The sequence below is a fragment of the Lissotriton helveticus genome, chromosome 2_2 (genome assembly GCF_964261635.1).
Source record: "Lissotriton helveticus chromosome 2_2, aLisHel1.1, whole genome shotgun sequence".
In the NCBI taxonomy this organism is placed as follows: Eukaryota; Metazoa; Chordata; class Amphibia; order Caudata; family Salamandridae; genus Lissotriton; species Lissotriton helveticus.
The window spans coordinates 372,211,765-372,235,346 of record NC_136060.1 but is presented as its reverse complement, the minus strand read 5'-3'; the positions used below and the strand labels follow the sequence as shown (position 1 = coordinate 372,235,346).

Here is a 23,582-nt window from a genome sequence, read left to right as displayed (position 1 = left end):
AAACAGGGTGGGGTGGGGTCATGGACCCTATGCCAGGAGGCTCTGCGCCTCTGGCAGTGGCTGGAACATCAGGGCGTGACCCTGGTGGTTCAACACCTGGCAGGTTCTCTGAACGCCAGGGCGGACGAACTCAGCCGTCGGTGCATGATGGATCACGAATGGCGTCTGAACTCGGACGTGGCGCAAGGCCTCTTTCAGCAGTGGGGAGAGCCTTGGTTAGATCTATTCGCCACAGAAGAGAACGCGCAATGTCATCAGTTCTGCGCTTTGGAATTTCCAAGGCGGCACTCGCTCGGAGACGCTTTTCGTCGCGAGTGGAGTTGCGGTCTGTTGTACGCCTTTCCGCCTATACCACTTCTGCCCAGAGTGCTGAAGAAGATCAGGCGCGACCGGGCCCAGGTTATCCTTGTGGCGCCGGACTGGGCACGAAGATACTGGTATACCGAGCTACTCAGCATGTCAGTCGATACCCCGATTAGTCTGCCTCTTCGGGAGGACCTTCTGTTGCAGCAGCAGGGGATGGTCTTCCACCCGAACCTGTCCAGTCTCCACCTACAAGCTTGGAGATTGAGCGGCGACAGTTGAGGCCATTTGACTCGCCTCCTGAAGTCTGTAATGTCATTCTGGCAGCCAGGCGTCCCTCCACAAAGTCGGTATACGCCTGCAGGTGGAACAGATTTGTGGCATGGTGCACAGCAAAGGCTGTGGATCCACTCTCTGCACCCCTTTCGGAGGTTCTCCTCTTCCTTCTTTCTCTTGCCCAGCAGGGCTCTGCTCTGGGCATTGTCAAGGGGTACCTTTCTACCCTTTCCGCCTTCCTCAGGCTACCTGATCAGCCTTCCTTGTTCAAGTCCCCCATTGTAAATAGGTTTTTGAAGGGCATCACACACATGTTTCTTCCTGTTCCTTTCGTGATGCCCCAGTGGGACTTGAACCTTGTACTTACTTACCTAATGTGTGCTCCCTTTGAGCCGCTCCATAATTGTCCTCTCCGTCTTCTTACTTTGAAGACTGCCTTCCTGGTTCCCATCACCTCTGCCAGGAGAGTGAGTGAGCTCCAGGCTCTTTCTTCCAAACCTCCTTTCCTCTCTGTCCATCCGGACAAGGTTGTGTTGCGGAAGGAGACCCTCTTTCCTGCCCATGGTTGTCATAGCCTTCCACATCGGGCAGTCCATTACTTTGCCCACCTTCTTTCCGCCTCCGCATCCCTCGAAAGAGGAAGAGAGGCTCCATCGTCTGGACCCAAAACGTGCACTCTCTTACTATCTGGATCGCACACGCCAGTTCCGGGTGGATGACCAACTCTTTGTTGGTTACGTGGGCGCTAAGAAGGGAAAGGCACAATAGGACCATCTCTCTGTGGATCATCTCGTGTATCCAGGCGTGTTACTCCTTGGCAAAGGAGCCCCCTGTTGGACTGAGGGCTCATTCCACTCGGGCCATGGCGACTACCACTGCCCTGGGCCGAGGAGTGCCCTTGCAGGACATTTGCCAGGCAGCTACGTGGGCCTCGCTGCACACGTTTGCAAGACACTACTGCCTGGACAGCCAAGTCCGGAGGGATGGCTTCTTTGGCCGTTCCGTCCTCCAGGACTTCCTGGTGTGATTATTGGTTCGCGGACCCACCACCGGGGTTGGTATTGCTGGGGTATCTATTCTAAGGTAAGGAATCTATCACTAACGTGTCTCTTTCAGATGCACAAGTTACTACTTGTGTAACAAGATATCTGTAAGAGACATTAGTTAGTGATAGATTCCTTACCGACCCACCCATCCTCCCCCTTTTGCGAACCGATATCTAGGGTTAAGGTCATCCCCTTTCAGGGCCCTAGTTTCATGGCACCAGTGTTGGTTCTATCATGGCTCTGCATATCTGGCGCGGAAAAGCTGTGTATCAGAACTGACGTCAGCACGCGAGGGCGGCGTTTAAGTACTCCGACGATGTCATTCCGGCGCTGCCGACGACGGACGCGGAGCCGCGGACGACGCCTGCCGGCGCGCAGGGGTATTGCTACGCAAAATTTTCCGGATTTAGTCTGACACCTGGGGATATTCTAAGGTAAGGAATCTATCGCTAACTAATGTCACTTACAGATATATCGTTACACAAGTAGTAACTTGTGCTTTTGTGCCTTTCTGCCATGTTTTTCTCCAGGACATTTAGGCTATAATCCTGATCTTTCAGCCTTTGTCCTGGATTTCAGAGAGGTTGACTCTCAGGCTGCTGTGACTGATGACCATTTACATCCTGCTGGTACAGCACACCAGGTAGCGCATGCAGGTTTTTTAATTGGTTCTGAAGTCTCAGTGGGCCCAACATCAAGAAGACCTCTCTGACCATTTCCAGATTTGAGAGGAGACTGCAGAGATGTGCAGTGGTTGGTTACTGGCCTAACATAGGGTCATCCGTAGACATCTACCTTACCCAGAGTGGAAAGTGATGGCTAATGCTTTACTGCTGGATAGGGAAGGTCACCTGGGAGAGGTGGAGATCAGGGGCCTTTGGTCTCCCACGGAGTCCGGGCTCTATATCATCCTTCTGTAGTTGTAGGCCACTAATTTGGCATTGAAAGACTTCCTTCCTTCCACCAAAAGGAAGCAAGCATGGAGGCTTGAGGGCAACCCCACCGCCATGTGGTATTGCAATAAACAAGGTGGGGTGAGGTCATAGACCATCTTCCAGGAGACACTGTTCCTGTGGAAAAGGCTGAACCATCAAAGAATTGTCCTAGTAGTTAATCACCTGCCATGATCTTTGAATCTCAGGGTGAACAAGCTCGGCCACTGACTCCTAGTGGATCACGAGTGGCAGTTGCATCCAGAGGCGGTGCAGGGTCTCTACCACGGTTGTTCTGAACTAGGTGGAACAGTATGACCTTACCAGCTGTCGAAGCGCTGCGAACCCCAATGTTGGGTAGCTGTCGTGCTATATACGCTTCTTAACATGAATCGAGAGAACCTTGACTCAATCTGTTGGCCACATCCAAGAATGCACAATGTCAGCAGTTCTGCACATTGGAGTTTCCAAGGTGTCTGTCTGTAGGAGGTGCATTCTGCTTAGGGTGCAACCCTGTATTCCTGTATTCCTTCCCATTGATACCTTTTCTGCCCCGGGTTCTGAAGAAGACTGGGCCCATGTCATCCTAATGTCCTCGGATTGGGCACGGAGAGTATGGTATCCAGAGCTCATTGACTCGAGAATCTGTCCTCTGTTCAGGCTGCCTCTCCAGAAGGATCTGCTGTCGCAGCAACGGGGCAGGGTTTTACACTCAAGCTTTCACAATCTTCACTTCATACTTATAGATTGAGAAGCGACAGCTGAACACCTTTGAACTTTCTCTAAGGTGTTGATATCTTGGCAGCCCGGTGTCCCTAAACAAGGATGGTACATGCCTGCCAAGACAAATTTTGTGTTTTGATGTGGCACATGTCCTTATTGACCTCCCTCCTGGCAAAGTTACATGAGATTTTGTGATTGGTTTCGTCCCTTGCCTATCGGAGCTTTGCTCTTTGCACAGTTGAAGGGTACCTTTCAGCTCTTTTGGCTTCCTATGTTTGCTGGACAAGCCCTCATAAGTTAAATCACCTGTTCTATCATGAGTCACCAGGCTGATTCTTTCATGTGATTTAGGAATGTCCTGTTGTGCAACTCTATTAGACCAGAGTCAATACAATTGTGGGGCAGGTGATCGGGAGGCCTATCACTCTTGATTCAAAGGTTGCACTGCTGGGCATCATGGAAGCATTCTGGAGGGTCCTGAGCATCACTCTTGTTCATAGCTATGGCTTACAAGATGCCCTGTTATAAATCGGGTGCACTTTTCCTGTTTGCACCACTGTGCACCTTTAAGCAGGTGCACATGTGCAAACGGGGAAAATGTGCCCTATTATGTTGAATTTGCTGCCCTCAGGGCAGCCTCAAAATTGTGCTGTCCCAATGGCAGCACATTCAAGCAGCTGTTTGACACGCTGCTCCGTGTTTCTCTGTGCAGGAGGCAACTTACCTGCACTTTCAAGAGGAATTAGAGATCCCCTTGAAGGCAAGTGCAGTGAGTGATTGCATCCGCCTGCAATGGGATATCTGGGGGGTCCATGGGACGCACTTTCAACCCTCCAGAGGGCTGCCTTTAGGAGGTGCACTGAAAGTGTTCCACCTGTCAGTGTGCCTTCTAAAGGCGTTTTTGCCTCTGCACCCACGTCGGTAATACGGCGCAGCAAAGAGACTTCCTCATTTTCATGGGGCCACGCCCCCTACAAAAGAGAAACCACCCTCTAATGATAGCGCTAGTGCTACATGTGCACCAGCATTATCTGTATTAAAAAGGGGTCGCAAAAGCTTTTGCGTCCCCTTCTGTAATACCAAAGTGCTTAGAGGGTGCACAACTAGGGCAAAAACGCCCATTGTGCCACCAGGGCAGTTCTGTAATACGGCCCCAGGTGGCAAAGACAGACTTTTGCTTGGCACTGGAGGGAGTGGCAGGCTACCCCATCCTAGAATGGATCCAGAGAAGAGACCATTTTGCAGTGATGGAAAAGTTAGTGTACAAAGCTCGAGGAGTGCCCAAGAAATATGAGACCTTTTTGGCGCCATGGACTCCACACTCATTACACTTCTGCTAGTAGCGAGCCTACAACAAGATGGTGGATGCAATCGCATATCATGCAGTTGTTCAAGAGATGGAAATACTTGTCCGGAATGTCTTGCACAGGAATGTCAAGTTACAGTTTGTAAGGTTGAACTAAACTAATAAAATGAATTATAAAAAAAGAAATCCCCTGTCGTGATGCATTTTTTGAAAGGCTATGACATCTGTTTCCTCCCTGGGCTTTTGTATGCCACAGTGGGACCTTAACTTGGTCCTCACTTATTTGAGCTGCACACCCTTTGCGATGCTTCGAAGCTGTCCTTAGCGGCGTCCCATTCTCCAGACAGTGTTCCTATTTGCCATAACATTGGTGCGGTGAGGGATTGAGCTTCACAGTCTCTGTGTCAATGCCCGGCACATCACCTTGTTCCTAGACAAACTGGTTCTGCCGACGGAAGCATCATTCTTGCTGAAAGTTGTGACAGCTGAGTCGCAACCAATATCCATATTTATATTTATCTAGACAAACTCTTACACCAGTTCTCCTGAGGGTCTCCCACATCTCCGCCCTTTTACCAAAGTGACAGCAGCCATTCAGCCTGCTGACTCATTTAGAGACTCAGTTTGTGCTAGCAAAATTGGTAAAAATATTGGAGCGGACTGTTTTTTCAGTAATTTATTTTAAAGACCCGTCACCTACAAACGGCTTACCTAGATTTCTCTTCCCATTATGCCTGACATAGCCATACCAATGTCTGGCCAGAAGAGTTGGAAAGCGGGACACTGCCAGAATATATGGACATCATCTGCTTTCTCCAAAGCACACTTGAGGGAGGACTTCGTCCCTCTACCTCGTACACTTGATAACTTCTTCAGGGTCTAATACGCCCTGTGAACAAATTATTCTTTTTGAGTGGTGCAGATTTTGCTGAGGCCCAAGACATAGATACTGGTCATAAGTGTGTTAACTTCAGCATCGGCAGGTCCCTCCTCCAAATCTCATCTGGCAATGTGAACGCTCCAGTCTGTTAATTCCTTGCATCAGATTCCAGTACCATTTTAATACCTTTCTTTTGTGGGGGTGGGATGGGTACAGCCTTGCTATTTTTCTTTCCATTCCGTATATCCTTCCCCGTCCTTACCCAGTCTGCTTGCCCAGCTGCCAGTTGAAAGAACTCACACTTTGACTGCCTATTGTTTGTGATCCGAGTTTGGGTTTCCCACGACACCAAGCAATTTCCCTTTATAATCTGACCCCATCTATTTATTTTAGCTTACTTCAGAGGTCGTGATAAATTATCCAGCAACTATTCTGGCGTTCCAGGTGAATTCCCTATTTGAGCAAAGTCACTATACTAGGGTAATTCTAGCTCCGACTAATCTGGGCCCATAGCTTACAAGTAGCAGTCAGTCTTTAATCTAATCTTCTTCATGAATTTAGGATGGCTGTATTTAAATAGAAGATGATCATCCCCTTGAGATATGCTGAAAACCTCTAGTTAACAGTAGCCTCATATTCTTTAGCTGAAAATCCTAACAATAAAACTGAAAATCTGGGCTTGCTTTGCCTCATTTTGACTTAATCCTTCAAAGTTTCTTGCAGGCAATTCTCACTCCCTTACATGACCAAATAAAGCTGCTTATCTCGCCCTGTAGTTTCCTAAGCCATTGTGTTCTGTAAGTCAGCGGGATCGCATTAAAGATAAAAGTGAATTCCAGGAGTATTGCCATTTTTATGATGGCCTTTATAGTATTGTGAGGGGTAGACATCTCAATCATTTCTTAGTCTCGGACATAAGTTCGTCAAAACTCACTTCGGTCATCTTGTCCAGGTCCTGTAATAACTGAATCCTCAGATATCCTATTTCTTTTTTTTCAAGCGGACTGCTAAAAAAGGTTAATTGAAGATATTAGTTCTGGTTTTTGTTGGTTCACTAAATATCCGTAGACCCTTCCAAACTCCTTCAGAGCAAAGAAAGAGCAGGTGAGATCCTGGGTATACATCATCAGGTCATCTGCATATAGTCTGTCTTTTTTCACCCATCCATTATGTTTGAAAGGCTTAATGTCTTGGCTTTTCCTAATTCTATTTGCTATAGGTTCAATATACAGGTTGAAGAGCAAGGCTGACATCGGACACCTTTGCCACATCCCTCTTCTTATTTAAATCTTTTCTGTTAGTTTCCCATTTACTTCAATTCTTGCCGTTAGCTCTTTTTAAATTGATCAAATTGCCTTTGAAAATTCTTCTCCCAAGTTGTATTACTTGATTACATCATCTAGGAATGGCCTGCTCACCCTATCAAGGGCCTCAGGCATCAAATGTCAGTATCATTAATTGAATTCTCTTTTCAGTAGCCATATCTATTGCACTAACCATATCATGTGTCCACTCACGTAGTTGTCTCCCCTTTCTGAAGCCCTTTTGATCTTTGTGCACTAGGCCCCTGATCAGCCCCTCCTGTCTTTTTGCTAATAAATGTGTGTAGGTCTTGTAATATGTATTGAGTAACGAGATCGGCTTGTATGATTCACAAAGTTTAGGATCCTTATTTGGTTTTAAAATTAAATGAATTGTTGCTTCATTCCAAGATCATGGCAGGGTGTGACCGTCAGAGAAAATGCCTTCTAGTAAGCTGATTATTATCGAAGTTATTTCCTTCTTTAATACTACATACAACTCATTCAGTAGCTCGTGCTGGACCTGATGCTTTCCTTTTGTTAACACCTTGATTGCCTCCCTCACCTCTTCCAAACTTATATTCTGGTTTAAGCTCTGCTTCAGTTCAGATTCAATTGTAGGCAGTGTCCCCTCCCTAAGCCAACTCCTTATCTGATCTTCTGAGGCTTCTAAATCATCTGTATATAGTTCCTGGTAAAACCATGTAAAAGCCTGCTCTAAATCTGAGTCTTCTATGCACCATTTTCTGGATCCTTGGTCTTCAACTCTTTTGATGTGTTTAGCATTTTTCACTTTCTTTTCCAGCCTAATTGTTTTCCACATCCCTCCCCATATTTGCAGTGAGCTAGCTTACTAGCCTCCCATTTTCTTAGCAGGATTCTTTCTAGATAGTCTGCTAGTTCCCCTCTTGCATCTTTAATTTTAATGTTTAACATGGTCTGATTTTGAATATTACACTGTCTGTCAAGGTTTCTCTGGATTCCTTCAATTGTAAGTTCCAGTTCTCTGTCTGCACTTAGCTGCTTTGTGTTTAAATGCTGCCTGACGTGTTATCCTTCCCCTAACTGAGCTTTTACATTGAACCTACCAGGGAACACCGGGTGGAGGATCAGCTCTTTCACTGGAGCGAAATGGCTAGGCTGTGCAGAAAGTGGCCATCTCCCACTGAATCGTGTGCTGCATTAAAATCTACTATGTACTGACCAAAAGCAACCTCTGGAAAGACTGTGTGTTCATGCTACAAGGACCAAAGCTGCTACCACAGCTTTGGCACGCAACTTTTCTGTCCTGGACATTCACCATGCAGCTATGTGGGCATCAGTGCTTACATTCATGAAACACTACTGTCTAGACAACAAAGTTGGAAAGATGGGCTTTTTGCCTGCTCGATCTTAGAGGACTTTTTGGTTTGAGTCTATTCAGAGACCCACCCCCAAGTAGGTACTGCTTTGGTATCTATTCAAAAGGTGAGTAATCTGCAGTTAGATGTCTCTGTCAGAAGAGCAAGTAACTTACCTTCGGTTACACTCTTTCTGGTAGATACTCAATCTAACTGCAGATTCTTCACCTATCCTCTCCATTCTGTGCATTGAACTCTGTCGTTTAGTTAGATCCTATAGGAAACTGGGTCACTGGTTGAGGGGGTAAAACCATTCTTAAGCACCAGCCACAATTCCTATCAGGGTGAAACACAAACAGACCCCAAATTAACCTGTGCTTAACCCTCTGTTAGCTTGGCACAGAGCAGTCAAGCTTAACTTAAATGCATTGTATAAAGCAGTATGCAGCAGTTCAAACAGTAAACACAAGTGAAAACACAACAGAAGAAAAACCCCGCACCAATTTAGAAAAATAGAGTAACATTTAATAAATTATTTGAGACCAAACAACACAAATCGAATCAGTAGAACCAGAGATATTCAATTTTTAAGATTTCAGTGAAAATAGCAGCTAAAAGCACAAAGTGCTAACTACCGTTATCGAGTGGCGCCGGATCGTTAGAAAGTCACTAGTTCAGACTGACTGCAATGAAGTGCATGCTGAATATAGGGTCAAAGTTTGGCCCACTCAACAAAGTGTTTACGGAGCGCTGAAAGATTCCGATTCGAGGATTTGTTGTACAGCAGAGGTTTAGAGGAAGCTGCGGGCTGCAGTATAAAGTCCTGCGTCGACATCGATGATGCCGTCAGCTAGGTGCTTGCAAATGAGAAGACCTGCATCGAGGATGTGTCACACAGCAGCAGTTTCGAAGAGGCTGCGGACTGAGATGTGGAGCTCTGCGTCTGGGAAGTGTTGCGCAGTGGCAGTTGTGATGCGGCTACGAGGACATGCATTGTGCTCCATCTGTTCCGCTCACAGAACCACAGCTTGGCTGGCAAAGCACCTTCAGGCCCACTTCCAAAGGTCCAAAACTGACTGGCACCACTCGGGGGATAGGACTCACAGCAGACAGAGTACAGGTGCTGGGTTCAAGGTGGCTGGAGCATTTTTTGTCTCTGAGGCTCTTATCAGGAGGCCAGCCAAATAGGCCTTGGAGTCACTCTGGCAGTCCTTTTCACTCGGGCAGCAGGACAACAGAGTAGCAGTCCTTCTTGCAGAGCAGCACAGCAGTCCTTCTATGTTTTCCACAAGTTTAGAGGTGTACTGAAGGATTGGGTCTAAAGGCTCATTGGTTATGCCTGGTGCCCACTTTGAAGTAGGAGATATTTCTATAAACTTCCACCCCCAGAGGTGCTTGGAATTTCCTGCCTCTCTGCCCTGGCCCCAGCTTATCCGAAATCAAAAAAGCCTAGTGTTAAAGCCTTTGTGCTCAGGCAGACCCTTTGTCATGTGTGGTAGGTGACAGATATTCCACCCTTTCAAGTCAGATGGCCCATTCTGCCAATACCTATTGCCCCTTTGTCTCACTGTCTGGGAGCAATACACAAAGGCCAAATGCCAGCTACCCCTTATCATGTGACCCAGGATACAGGCTGCTGGCACCAAATGGTTAGGACAAAAAAAGTCAACCTTCTAAAATTGGTATTTTTAGAATTCTTATTTAAAATCTGACTTCATTAAAGACGTTTTAAATTGCAATTCTGTAGACACAAAACTCAACATTCCTATCTGCTACTAGTTGAAAGTTTAAATGTAATAACGGAACCGAATGAGATCCTGTTGGAGAGGTTGGCCTCACAGTAGTGAAAAACAAATGTAGGAGTTTTGTCTATGAGGACAATTACAACTTAAAAGTACAAGTCAATCTTTTTTTCTTTTTTTTTTAATACAGGGCACCATTCCCTCTGGACCCTGTACGGCCTACCCTAGGGGTGACTTATAAATATTAAAATGGGATGTTTGGGCCTGTCAAGCGGTTTATCTTGCCAAGTTGAAATGGCAGTTTAAAACTGCAAACACAGGATACAGTGGCAGGCCTGAGACATATTTAATTGGCTGCTTTATTGGATGGCACAATAAGTGCTGCAGGCCCAGTAGTAGCATTTAATTTACACTCCCATGGTACAGGTGATACCACTTTTTCATAGGGAGTTAGAAAGTAAATAGGCCAATTGTGTATACACCAATGTTACCATGTTTAAAGAAGAGAGCACAAGTATTTTAGCACTGGTTAGCGTGGAAAAGTATTTCTTAATCTACAAGTTTACATTTTTGTTGATAGAAATGTATCTGGTATTCATTATTTCTCATACGATTTTTAAGCCTGCTACCTTCTTGTGTTGTGGATTCTATTGGAATCTACATTGACACGCCTGTGGTTATACTTTTTACAACCAGCCAGGACAAAAAGTGGAAATGCTGCCAGTTTTATTCTGGATGACATTGCCTCAACTAGCTTTAGTCACTACACGTGCTACCAACAAAAAAGGCTTGACACTCTTCTGATTATCTCAGTTGCCATACAATAAGTTTATCTCCACCTACGTTCAAGAAGGATCGCATGTCTTTATTAAGGGGCTCCTCTACAAAGCTTTGAAGACTTTCCTTAGTCTTTGGAAAATGTTACCTCAGTATCCACATAAAATAAATTTATAAAAAAGTGAGGGCATGAATGATAATTGAATGCCATTAGTTATGTATGTTGTTGGATTTGGAATACTGGAAGTATGAGTTCAGAAACGTGTACATTTTATAACAGACGATTGCTTGATGACATTTCTAATAAGCACTATCTATGTAATCTGAAAGAAACAGGTTAGTATTAGATTCCTTACCTTAGAATATCCCCAGGCGTCAGTCTGGATCCGGAAACTTTTGCGTAGCAGTACCCCTGCGCGTCGGTAGGCGTCGTCTGCAGGCGTCCCCTGCGGCTCCGCGTCGTCGGCGTCGTGCGCCGTGATGACGTCGCTGGAGTATATAGACGCCGCCTCCGCACGCTGACGTCAGTTCTTCTTTTTTCCGCGCCAGTTAGCGCAGATCCGAAGAGCAGTACTCCGGTCTTTTGACCAAGTTTCTTGTTAACTACTTAATCTTCTACGGTGCCGGTAGGATGCCCGGTTTCAAGGGTTGCGACGAGTGCGACCGCCTGATGTCGGTCACCGACCACCATCGACTCTGCCTCCGGTGTCTGGGCGCGGACCACGACGTGGAGTCCTGCGTCGACTGTCGGGCCTTGACTGGTAAAGCTAGGCGGGAGCGGTCCCGCAAGCTTCTCGAGCTCCGTGTGTCGGCCCCGCGTCGAGAGCGGTCCCAGTCCGGTCGGAGGTCGAGGGAGCGGTCGAAGGAACGATCGCGGAGCCGCCATGAGCGCTCCGGGAGTCGCCACCATTCCTCCGGTTCGTCAGGTAAGCGTAAGAAGTCGGGGCGTCGTCATCGTACCCCCGACTCCCCCCGACGCCCGCGTGATGCGGCCGGGGGCTCGGGTGGCCCCACCCACGCGGGCCCGCGTGGGTCGCCGACGCCGTCTGCCCCATACCCGTCGGTCCCTGGGGAAGGCGCGTCGCGTGAGGAGATCGAGGCCTTCCTCATAGCTATGAGGGCGAGGTCTCCTCCGGCGGGGCCTACGGCGCCTGCGGGCCCGTCGGTCCCGTCTGGGGGCCCGAGCGGTTCGGGTGCTCCTGCCTCGACGCCGCCGGTGGCTCCGGCCCCGGCGCCGCTGGGCCCCTCAGGTTCGTCGCCGGCTGGTCTACCGGCCTCTCCGGCGTCGGTTCCTTTGGGCCAACCCGTGGTACCGCCTCCGCGCGGTGCAGCGACTCCGCCGTCGGTTCCGGCCGGCGTCGGGTCCCCGGCGCCGACGCCACGCGGCGCCACCCCCATTCCCCCTCTGACTCCTGACGCGGAGTCGGACCGGCGTCGTCCGACGCCGGATCCGGCGCCGATGGGGCCCATTGACCCCGAGGTCTATATCGTCGATCCAGAATACGGCGATGAGGACGAGTATGGAGAGGGTTGGGAGGGGTCTGAGGACCCTTTATCCCGTGCCTGCCAGTATGATGTGGACTGGGTAGGTGATCTGGGTGATGCCAGTGGTCTGGACGAGTCGCCCAACCCTGGGTTGGTCTCCCCGACCCCTGTGGCGTCTGAGGCAGGTGCTGCCTATTCGGTGGTCCTGATGAGGGCTGCCAAGGCCTTGAGCCTTGAGCTCCCTGTCGCGAAGGTCAAGCCGAACATTCTGACCGAAGTGTTTAAACCGCAGTCATGCCCCCAGGAGCCTCTGCTGCCGTTTAATGAGGCCCTGACGGATGTCCTTTTGGGCACCTGGTCCAGGCCCGCTTCCGGTGCACAGGTTGACCGGAACGTTGCCAGGCGTCAACGTCCGTGCTCGGACGACCCTGCCTTCCTATCCACCCATCCCTCCCCGGAGAGTCTGGTGATCCAGGCCTCCATTTCACAGTCCGCGTTCCCGTCGGCTCCGCCCGATCGGGAATCAAAGCGGTATGACCAATTTGGTAAAAAGGTCTTTTCCTCTTTGAGCGCTGGACTGCGGTCTTGTAATACCGCGTGCCTCTTGGGCCGCTACACCCACTCCCTGTGGGATACGGTCGAGGAGTGTTTGCCGCAATGCCCCCAGGAAGTGCGGGACAAGCTCACCCGGGCCTTGGTTGAAGGCCGGGATGCGGCGCGGTACTCGATCCGTTGTGGTCTGGACACGACCGACTCGCTGGGACGGGCTATGTCCACGACGGTGGCGATTCGTCGCCATGCTTGGCTGAGATCTGCCAACTTCTCGCCAGACGTCCAAAATACACTCATGGACATGCCATTTGATGGCAGTCGCCTGTTTGGTGACAAAGCGGACCACGCGCTGGAGCGCTTCAAGGACTCCAGGGTCACGGCCAAGTCCTTGGGTCTTTCGACCCAGCGCCAGCTGACGGGTTCGTTTCGCCCCTTTCGTGGCCAAGGGAGGGGCGGTCCCACACGTGCTGCCAGCCACGCGCCGCAGAACGCTCCCCAGCGCGGTGGCGGCCGTGGTTTTCGCCGTGGTGGCGGTAGAGGCCAGCGGCGAGGTCAGTCCACGCCTCCCCCCGCTGCTGCATCCAAGCCTTCCTAGTCCGAGCTTTCGGGCTCACGTGACGCCAGTGGGTGGCAGGGTTCGCCATCACCACTCCCGCTGGCGCGCGATAACATCGGACAGGTGGGTGCTGCAGCTCGTTCGAAGGGGCTACGCCCTCCCCTTCGAGTCCACTCCTCCAGCCATGCCACCGCAGAACCACCGTGTGTCGGGGGACCACTTGACACTTCTGCAGGAGGAAGTTACGGCCCTCTTGGCCAAGGGGGCCATCGAGCGCGTTCCTGGGCCAGAAGTAGGGTGTGGTTGCTACTCCCACTACTTTCTGGTGCCCAAGAAGGACAAAGAAGGCCTCCGTCCTATCTTGGACCTACGGAACGTCAACGGCTTCCTCCGGAAGGAGAAGTTCAAGATGTTGTCTTTGGCTCAGGTCTTGGCTGCTCTAGACCCTCAAGACTGGATGGTAGCGTTGGACTTGCAGGATGCGTATTTTCACATCCCCGTCCTGCCGGCCCACCGGCGTTACCTGCGGTTCACGGTAGGCCAGGAGCACTTTCAGTTTATCGTGCTCCCATTCGGCCTTACCAGCGCCCCACGGGTGTTCACGAAAGTGATGGCGGTGGTCGCAGCTCATCTGCGCCGGTTAGGGGTTTCAGTCTTCCCCTACCTCGACGACTGGTTGTTGAAGGCGGGCTCGCCCCAGACAGTCGTCCACCACCTTCAGATGACGGCAGACCTCCTGCACGAGCTGGGGTTTTCCATCAATGTGCCGAAATCACACCTGTGTCCCTCTCAAAAGCTCCTTTTCATCGGAGCGGTTCTCGACTCGGCGCAGTTTCGGGTTTATCCCCCGGAACGGCGGGTCCGGGATATTCAGGCTCTGATTCCCATCTTTCAGCCGTTATTCCGGGTTTCGGTCAGGTTGACGCTGCGGCTTCTGGGGCTGATGGCCTCCTGCATCCTACTGGTGCATCACGCCAGGTGGCGGATGCGGGCTCTGCAGTGGGACCTGAAGTTTCAGTGGGCCCAGCATCAGGGCAACCTATCCGACCATGTCCTGATCTCGGAGGGCACTGCGAGACAGTTGCAGTGGTGGCTTACGGACCGCGATTGGGTCAGAGGCAGATCCCTCTCCCTTCCCCAACTGGAGCACGTGGTTGTGACGGACGCGTCCCTCCAGGGCTGGGGTGGCCACTTGGGAGAGGCGGAGATCAGAGGCATCTGGTCTCCGGCGGAGTCCCGGCTCCATATCAACCTGTTGGAGCTGCGGGGGATTCGCCTAGCACTGAAGGCATTCCTCCCCTTTGTCAACGGGAGTGTAGTGCAGGTGTTCACGGACAACACCACCGCCATGTGGTACTGCAACAAACAGGGCGGTGTGGGGTCGTGGACCCTTTGCCAGGAGGCTCTGCGTCTCTGGCAATGGCTGGAACGTCAGGGCGTGACTCTGACGGTTCAACACCTGGCAGGTTCTCTGAACGCCAGGGCGGACGAACTCAGCCGTCGGTGCTCGGTGGATCACGAATGGCGTCTGAACTCGGACGTGGCGAGAGGCCTCTTTCAGCAATGGGGAGAGCCTTGGTTAGATCTATTCGCCACAGAAGAGAACGCGCAATGTCATCAGTTCTGCGCGTTGGAGTTTCCAAGACGGCATTCGCTCGGCGACGCCTTTCGGCGCGAGTGGAGTTGCGGTCTGTTGTACGCCTTTCCGCCTATACCACTTCTGCCCAGAGTGCTGAAGAAGATCAGGCGCGACCGGGCCCAAGTTATCCTTGTGGCCCCGGACTGGGCTCGAAGATACTGGTATCCCGAGCTACTCAGCATGACAGTCGGTCCCTCGATCCGCCTGCCCCTTCAGGAGGACCTTCTGTCGCAGCAGCAGGGGACGGTCCTCCACCCGAACCTGTCCAGTCTCCACCTCCATGCTTGGAGATTGAGCGGCGGCAGTTGAGGCCATTTGACTTGCCTCCTGAAGTCTGTGATGTGATTCTGGCAGCCAGGCGTCCCTCCACAAAGTCGGTATACGCCTGCCGGTGGAACAGATTTGTGGCATGTTGCACAGCAAAGGCTGTGGATCCCCTTTCTGCCCCTCTGTCTGAGGTTCTCCTCTTCCTCCTTTCCCTTGCCCAGCAGGGCTCTGCTCTGGGCACTATCAAGGGCTATCTTTCTGCCCTTTCCGCCTTCTTGAGGCTACCTGATCAGCCATCTTTATTCAAGTCCCCTATTGTGTTACGATTCTTGAAGGGCATCACGCACATGTATCCCCCAACTCCGTTCGTGATGCCTCAGTGGGACTTGAACCTGGTTCTGACTTTCCTGATGTGCGCTCCCTTTGAGCCTCTTCATTCCTGTCCTCTCCGTCTTCTCACTTTAAAGACGGCCTTCCTGGTGGCTATCACCTCTGCCAGGAGAGTGAGTGAGCTCCAGGCTCTTTCTGTTAAACCTCCTTTCTTGTCTGTTCATCCTGATAAGGTGGTTCTTCGGACTAGACCTTCTTTCCTGCCCAAGGTAGTCTCTGCTTTTCACATTGGGCAGTCCATCACCTTGCCCTCCTTCTTCCCGCCTCCGCATCCTTCGAAGGATGAAGAGCGGCTCCATCGTCTGGACCCAAAACGTGCGCTTTCTTTTTACATGGATCGCACACGCCAGTTCCGGGTGGATGACCAACTGTTTGTTGGCTACGTGGGTGAGAAGAAGGGAAGGGCGGTACAGAAGCGGACCATCTCTCGGTGGGTCGTCCTGTGCATCAAAGCATGCTACTCTTTGGCTCGGAAGGAGCCTCCTGTTGGGCTGAGGGCCCATTCCACTCGGGCCACGGCGGCTGCTACTGCCCTGGGCCGGGGAGTCCCTTTGCAGGACATTTGCCAGGCGGCCACGTGGGCCTCGCTGCACACCTTTGCGAGGCACTACTGCCTGGACAGTCAAGTCCGGAGGGATGGCTTCTTTGGCCGTTCGGTCCTCCAGGACTTTCTGGTGTAGGTTGTATTGGTTCGCAGACCCACCACCGGGGTTGGTATTGCTGGGGTATCTATTCTAAGGTAAGGAATCTAATACTGACCTGTTTCTTTCAGATGAACAAGTTACTTACCTTCGGTAACGATATATCTGTAAGAAACAGTAGTTAGTATTAGATTCCTTACCGCCCCACCCATCCTCCCCGTTCTGCGAACTGATACCTAGGGTTAAGGACATCCCTTTCAGGGCCCTAGTTTCAAATGGCACCAGTGTTAGTTCTCACATGGCTCTGCGTGTTCTGGCGCGGAAAAGCTGTGTGCAAAGAACTGACGTCAGCGCGCGGAGGCGGCGTCTATATACTCCAGCGACGTCATCACGGCGCACGACGCCGACGACGCGGAGCCGCAGGGGACGCCTGCAGACGACGCCTACCGACGCGCAGGGGTACTGCTACGCAAAAGTTTCCGGATCCAGACTGACGCCTGGGGATATTCTAAGGTAAGGAATCTAATACTAACTACTGTTTCTTACAGATATATCGTTACCGAAGGTAAGTAACTTGTTCTTTACAACTCTTTCTCCTGAAAGGTACATGTTATGTGTGCCGAGAAATGTCCTTTAATTTGTAGCATCTGTTTTGCAGAAGGCATAGTCTATCCGCTACCAAACTGCTGAGCCCTCAGATCACCGGAGACCTTGAAGAATCCAAGGTAGAATCCAAACTTGGAATGTGCAATCGGGAAATAGTTCGAAGAGGAGCACTCATTCTTTTTTGTGATTATGTTGTAAGTATAAACGTACTAACAATTTTATATGAGTACATGATTTCTTCAACATGTGAATGAGTTCATATTCATAACCTTCTCTAGACAATCCTCTTTCCAAGATTTATTTAGAACAAGTTGCAAATGAGTTATTTGAGGTGGCCTCTAGGCACAAAAACACACAAAGATAACAAATTATTTTGACAGGTATCTTTTTAGATAATTTCAAACATGCTATAGATCAACCATTATTTATTTTTACAAACAACTTCTTTGTACCTGTCAGATCCCAAAATGTATCGTCCTATCTCTTTTGTTTAAGATCTGTTTTATTTTCTAGATAGGGAGGGGAACATAGGTCCCGATGTACACAGCGTTAAGCCCACAACCCACTCAGGGCCGGTCGCGTTTCATCAAAGTTTTTTCACAAATACGAAAAGGCATTAGTAGGCTAGTTGGAATACTGCATGTCGCCTACATCCCTTGTTGGGCCGGCCACGTGACACAGTACATATGGCAATATTAACTTGTTGTGGGAAGTATCGAGACCTTATTTAGATCGATAACATTGAAAACACGGGCAAGAGGTCCCTATAAAGCGCCCTTTCTCTTTTTAAGCTCAGATAGAAAACAATCTCTTTATAGTTTCACAAAATATTGAAGAGAACCTGTATTGTTCAGTTGATTCGTTGTAAACGCTGCGTTATTAAGGCTGTTTTCCGATCTGCATATGTTGGTGGATGGAGGCGACTGGGGAATACTAATATTATTGAGCAGCTCCGCCGCCTTCAACACCGTCAACACTGCAATACTTCTTCAGGCCCTTACTACGTTTGCCATTAAAGGCACTCCATTGGCCTGAATTGCTTATTTTCTCTCAAGCAGGTCACAATCAATCCACCTTGCCCTATTTACGTCCAGTCAAATCTTCCATTAGGTTTTCTGCAGGTGGCTATAATTTCATCCTTGCTGTCCCTGCAGTTCATCCCCTTTCTGAGTGTTTAACAACAGTCAAGTCATACTTGTATGCCGGCAACGCTCCGTTTTCTTCAGCTTTCCAATCCGAGTGAGCCAGCATCAGTATTAGAAAGCTCTCATGGATGGAGGAAACCGAAATGTTTGACATCACATCCCATTAAAATTGAAATCCTTCCTATTTTTAACAAGACTAATATATAGGATTCATCTTCGTGGCCTTCTTCTTGACTTGCCCAGACTCGGTATCTTGTGCTCAAAATCTGGCTGTTGTACTGTATTTAAAGCTCACGTTTGAACCCCAGGTTTACCCAGTAAATAAACAATGTATGTTTTAGTTGTGACCGTTGCAAGTAATTCGCCCCTTCCTTGTGTTTCAACATGGAGTGATATCTGTTTATCTCAGCCTTCTCCAGTGTGCCTAGAAAAACTACATAATGCTGATGTTAGGCTTGTTTTCCACTTTAGAAAATGTGACCTTTTATGTAAGCACCGACATCAACTTAATTGATAATTTATAAATAAGGTCACTCACTTTAAAGCACCTGCTTCATGCATAAAGCTTTTCATGGCACCACACCAGCATTTTTATCGGATTCTTTTTTTTTTTTTTTAAATCATCCCCTCCAGCAGCTTCAGCTGTCCATCAGTTTAACTTTTTTCTGTTCTGAAATTTATAATAGGTAATTGGGTTGAAAGACTCTTCCATGTCGTGGGGCACTCTTTGTTTAACACATTACCGTTATCCATCCATTCAATCTGAATATGGTCATTATAAGTCCCAGAAGCTGCTTAAAACTGGTCTGTGCTTCCTATAAAGTGTAACATGATCTTTAATGTCTGCCAGTACCAGGTATCACTAGCATCAAGAGGCTTTACCTATGAACGATTGTGCACTTTACATATAAACCATAAATAATTAAGCAAAATATATGAATGATGCAAACTCATACCTGTCTCCTCTGCACTGCCAAGGCTATGCAGGTGTCCTTTGTAAAACATCTTTAAAAAAACTGAGCAGAGGGTACTAATATTTTCAAACGGGGAACGGTGTAATAAATAATACTTATGCATTTTTTCATCAGATTGTAGCAGGTCTCTGTTAAATTTATTCTGTTTCATTTGCTGTTCAGTATTGGAGGTGTTTTCATCCATTTTCTGTTATTGATGGTGTACTCTTCTTTCTAAGATTAGCTTTTTCATTCATTCCAATTTCATACATTTTTCATCTTAACCTGGGACTTTCTGTTATAGTTAACTGTATTTATAGCTATTAAAAAACAAGTTGTTTACGAATTCTTAAACACCTATGTGTCACCTACCACGATCAAATTAACAGGTAATTTTTTTCTCTTAAATTTCTTGTTCTAAATGTTCCTCTTACCCTTCTAAAATAAATCCACAGCATGGTCCTTGCCCGTATGATGCAGGGCGCTCATGTTGGTAACTCCTTACCTTCTTGGTTGCGGCTCTTACTGCATGTTAGTGAGTACAGAGAGAGAATAAAAAAGGATAATTTTCTAATATGGGCCTGTATTGCCTTTGAGTGGTTCTGGTGACATTTGGAATCCACAAGGTCGAAGGATTTGTTTATAATTATCACCTTCGCCCCTATATAGAACCATATTACACATGTTACTTGTTATGTATTTTTCATATTACATAACTGATTAATTGATTTTAGTACTTTTTAGAAATATTTAAACATTATCCTTTTAGTTTTCATTGTTTTCCTGAGACTGCATATGTCTGGAAATATTTTGAGAGATGTGTGTTTTTTTGGGGATCATATGTTAATATATAAAATATGTTTTTTTTTTAATTTTGCAACATTGTGTAATAATAGGTCACATTTTACATGCAAAGCACATTGTAAGAAAAATAAAAACATGTGCTTTAAAATGTGCTTTTGTTCTTTTGGAGAAGATTAATACTGTAGAGTAGGTCTGCGGACAACATGACCTTTCAGGCCTTGAAAAAGGGCCTGTACCCCAATGAACCTCTTATTACATTCCATGATTCATGGGTGAAATTTGAGTTGGGCCCATGGCACATACTGCACTATGCCGGCTGGGCGGAACTAGCCAGGGAGACCTGGACCACCTTTCCGGATTAGCCGGTGTCTTCCTGCCCGCTGGGAATCCTATTGACCTGCGTGTCTGATCGCCACTGATGTCTTCATCATACAATGCAATGGTGGGTGATGCTGCGGGATACCCATTGTGGGCTCGGGTGACCTGGAGTTGCCACTACCGGACATGGACTGGTTGCCCATATGCACACACTCCAAAACAGCATCCAGCAATGCTTGATTCCAGTTGATCCACTAAACTTTTCTGCATCTTACTTACACTGCTTCCCTGAAGTCTCATAAAATATCCTACATTGGGTTAGATGCCTGTCCGCGATGCGGGAGACCATGGGCTTACCTTTTGCACTTGGCCTGTGGGTGTCGGCCGGTGCAGGACTTTTAGGTGGAGATAGCTGAGAAACACCCACCTCCTTGCAGTGCTCCCTCACCCTTCCGTCTTGTCTTTTGGGTAACATAAGCAGACCTAAACAGTGCAAGATGGCATATAAATACCCCAGCTTGTTCTGGTCCTTGCCCGCCACAGAGTGGCCATAACATGGATGGGTTATTGTGATCCGGAGATTGAAAGCTGGCAAAGGGATGTAGCGGAATGAACAATAGCGGAAGAGGTTCACATGAAACTAAGTAAGGGAGATGAGAAAGTAGAGGAAGATCTGCATATATGGAGGGCCCTGGGAGACAGGTTCCTGAAATGTGGAGACGTTTAATGATGTGATGTATCTACTAGCATGGAAACTAAACCCTGAGTGGTCTTGAGATGGGGTTGACAGGTACCTCATGACTGGGGTGTGGAGGATGCTTCTGTTGTGCACAGATTGATGTTCTGCCCCTGTGTGGACATCTGTTATTGCATACACTGCTGTGATGTGCTGCTTTTTTCGATCCACTGCGTGAAGTGGCGAAAGTTAATTGCTGCAATGTTGGTGCACTTGAATTTATGGAGGTATAAAAAAGCACACACTATAGTAATAATAATAATTCTTTATTTAGATATAAAACATATCTTTAAAAGATTTCCCAACTCACGTTATGTACAGTTTAGTGGATAAGAAGTAATTAAAAGAGAAAAAAGAGTAAAATTTGACCGTAAGCATGCTTGCTACAACATTTCAGATTGTGATTTGGCCCTCCCAGTTGTTACAAGATCTGTTAAAGTGCATGTTCAATCTAAGCAGTAAGCGTCGGGGCCTTAGCAGTTTCCATTTTATCTAGGTTGCAGTATGCTTGCTGAATAAATTTGGCCAATTTTATGTTTAAAACAATATTGTCCGGAGACAAAGCAACAATAATGGCGTGCCTGCAAGTCCGAACTCCCAGCCTGTTCCATTCTGGCCTAAGCAGAACCCTGCGTTGGGAATTGAAGGAAGGACAGCTACAGAGCACGTGCAAGATTGTTTCTGTTGCTAACCCGCATCCTCTGCATGTTGTGTCCTCCATCTTGCGGCAATCTCCCGTTCTTAGGGCAATCAGGCAACGCTTTAAATAGAGTGAAAATGTCGTGGAAAGGTAGGTGGCAGGGGATAATCGTTTGTAGGAGTTAACTACTGCCCAAGAATGACTGCGTTTCGTGAAAAGAGCTTTATGTGAGGCCAGGGATTTCAGTCTTGCACATTTTTTAATTGTGTTTTTGAAGACAGTCTGACTGGGGTTAAGAGCCCAAAGGTCGGCAGCTGACATTTGGTAGATGTAGTCGTGCAAAAGGCAGCCATATGATCCCCCAGGATTGATCTCATTGATTTCTTTCCAGACTAGAGATTCTAGGATACCTGGTTCAGCCTGTCTTAGTTTATGGCTAAGCTTGAGATATGTCCCAGCATTAGAGGCTTCATAGTTGGTTAGTCCCAGCTCTAATCTGATCTGTGCCGGGGATGTGGTGCTCGGCAGGTGAAGTACCTTTTTGTAAATTTTAGTTGTGTATTTATTTAAGACAGTATTCATTTTGCCTTTAAAGATCTCTATGCCATATGAAAGTGTGGGCCCGATCTTTGCTCTAAGAACTTCCAGTAGAGGGAGAAAAGTTGGGCCTGAAAGTTTCTTCGATAGCTTGGCCAAGGATACCACTAGGGCCGTGGCTTTAGCTGCAATCACGTAACTCTGCTTTATAAAGTGGCCCCTAGAGTCCAAATGGATACCTAAATATTTGTATGATTGGCCAATTGAAAGACTTATTTTATTAATTGACCAGCCACCACCACTGTAACGTTTCTTGCCAAATGGAACTATCAGGGTTTTTTTCATATTAATTTCCAATTGATTGCTGATTGTGTATTGCGTTAATGCGTCAAGGACCCTTTGTAACCCTACTCTGGTGAGGCTGAACAGGGCCAGGTCATCGGCATATAAAAGATTACATAATGCCGTGCCTCCTACTTTAGGCGGATGACTGTTTACCTTGTCTAAGGTGCTTGACAGATCAGCTATAAATAGGTTAAAGAGAAGGGGGGCCAGCACGCATCCCTGCTTAACACCACGTGAGGTCGTAATTTTTCGCGAGAGATGAGTGCCGGGCCCAACTTCACTCGGACCCATGTGTTGGAATACAGTTGAATGATAGGGTTCAGGATTTTATCTGGAATTCCCCACTGGCTCAGTTTTTTCCAGAGTGCCGACCTGGGCACTCTATCAAAAGCTGCTTTGAAGTCGACAAAGCAGCAAAAGGCCATCCTAGATGTTGAAAAGGCTTTGTCAATGATGGTGGAGACTGCTAGTAGGTTTGTCATAGTTCCTGAATTGGCAACAAACCCTGTTTGATTCAGAGGAATCAGATTATTGTCCTTTGCCCATTGCCTAAGGTCCTCCAAGATGAGCCCTGCATAATATTTCGCCTCTATGTCCAAAAGGGCAATTAGTCTGTAGTTATTCGGGACGGCTCGTGATCCAGCTTTGTGAATGGGATGAATAATTGCACCCCGCCATGAGTCCGGGATTGACAATGTCCTCAAGGTGTAGTTGAACAGGTTTAATAACACCGTGGACCAGAAAGGTATATCCGATTTAAATAACCTCCGCTCAGCCCTCCACAGGGCTTGGTCGCCCCACTCACTGCTGCCGCTTCTGCCTGCCTTTGCCGCCTCCTGCCTGCAGATTCCTTCGCTCGCTGCCCGCTGCTCCTGGGAATTTCCCGCTGCTTCTTGGAATTTCCCGCCGCTGCCTCCCTGCGGCCCCGCCCCCCTGTGATTCCATTTGCCGCCCCGCTCCCGCCACCCAGCTGCTCCTCCCTCCCGGCTCCTTACTTATGACGCCCCCAGAGCGACCGCGCAGCGGACGTGCGCAGTGGGAGCGCCGATTGAGCCAAAGGTAAGCCCGTCTGCGCCCGCGCCCAGCGCCAGGACCCCTGGCCCTCCCCACCGAGGCAAGACGACCCGACTGACCTACGACGCCGCCACTCTCAACGCACTCAATGCCGGCCGGACCCACGCCTGCTGCCGAGCCACCCCGAGACGCACCCACGGACCCTTCACCTGCTGCACCTGCAAGTTCACCTGCCTCCGAACCTGCCCCGCACCCGCCAAGACAAACACCAGCAGCAACTACCTCAAGTGCATCCTGATCAACACCCGCTCCGTCCACAGACACGCCG

The 23,582-nt window shown here is 48.6% G+C and overlaps 1 protein-coding gene across 2 annotated transcripts in view; it reads left to right on the top strand.

The window, feature by feature from the left end:
* HTT (huntingtin) overlaps nt 1–23,582 on the top strand; it is a 1,924,961-nt gene that overhangs the window by 1,146,754 nt on the left and 754,625 nt on the right. For both annotated transcript variants that reach the window (XM_078678546.1, XM_078678545.1), the window contains one exon: nt 16,815–16,956. In XM_078678546.1, the coding sequence (XP_078534672.1) occupies nt 16,815–16,956 (142 nt within the window). The remainder of the gene's footprint in view (nt 1–16,814; nt 16,957–23,582) is intronic.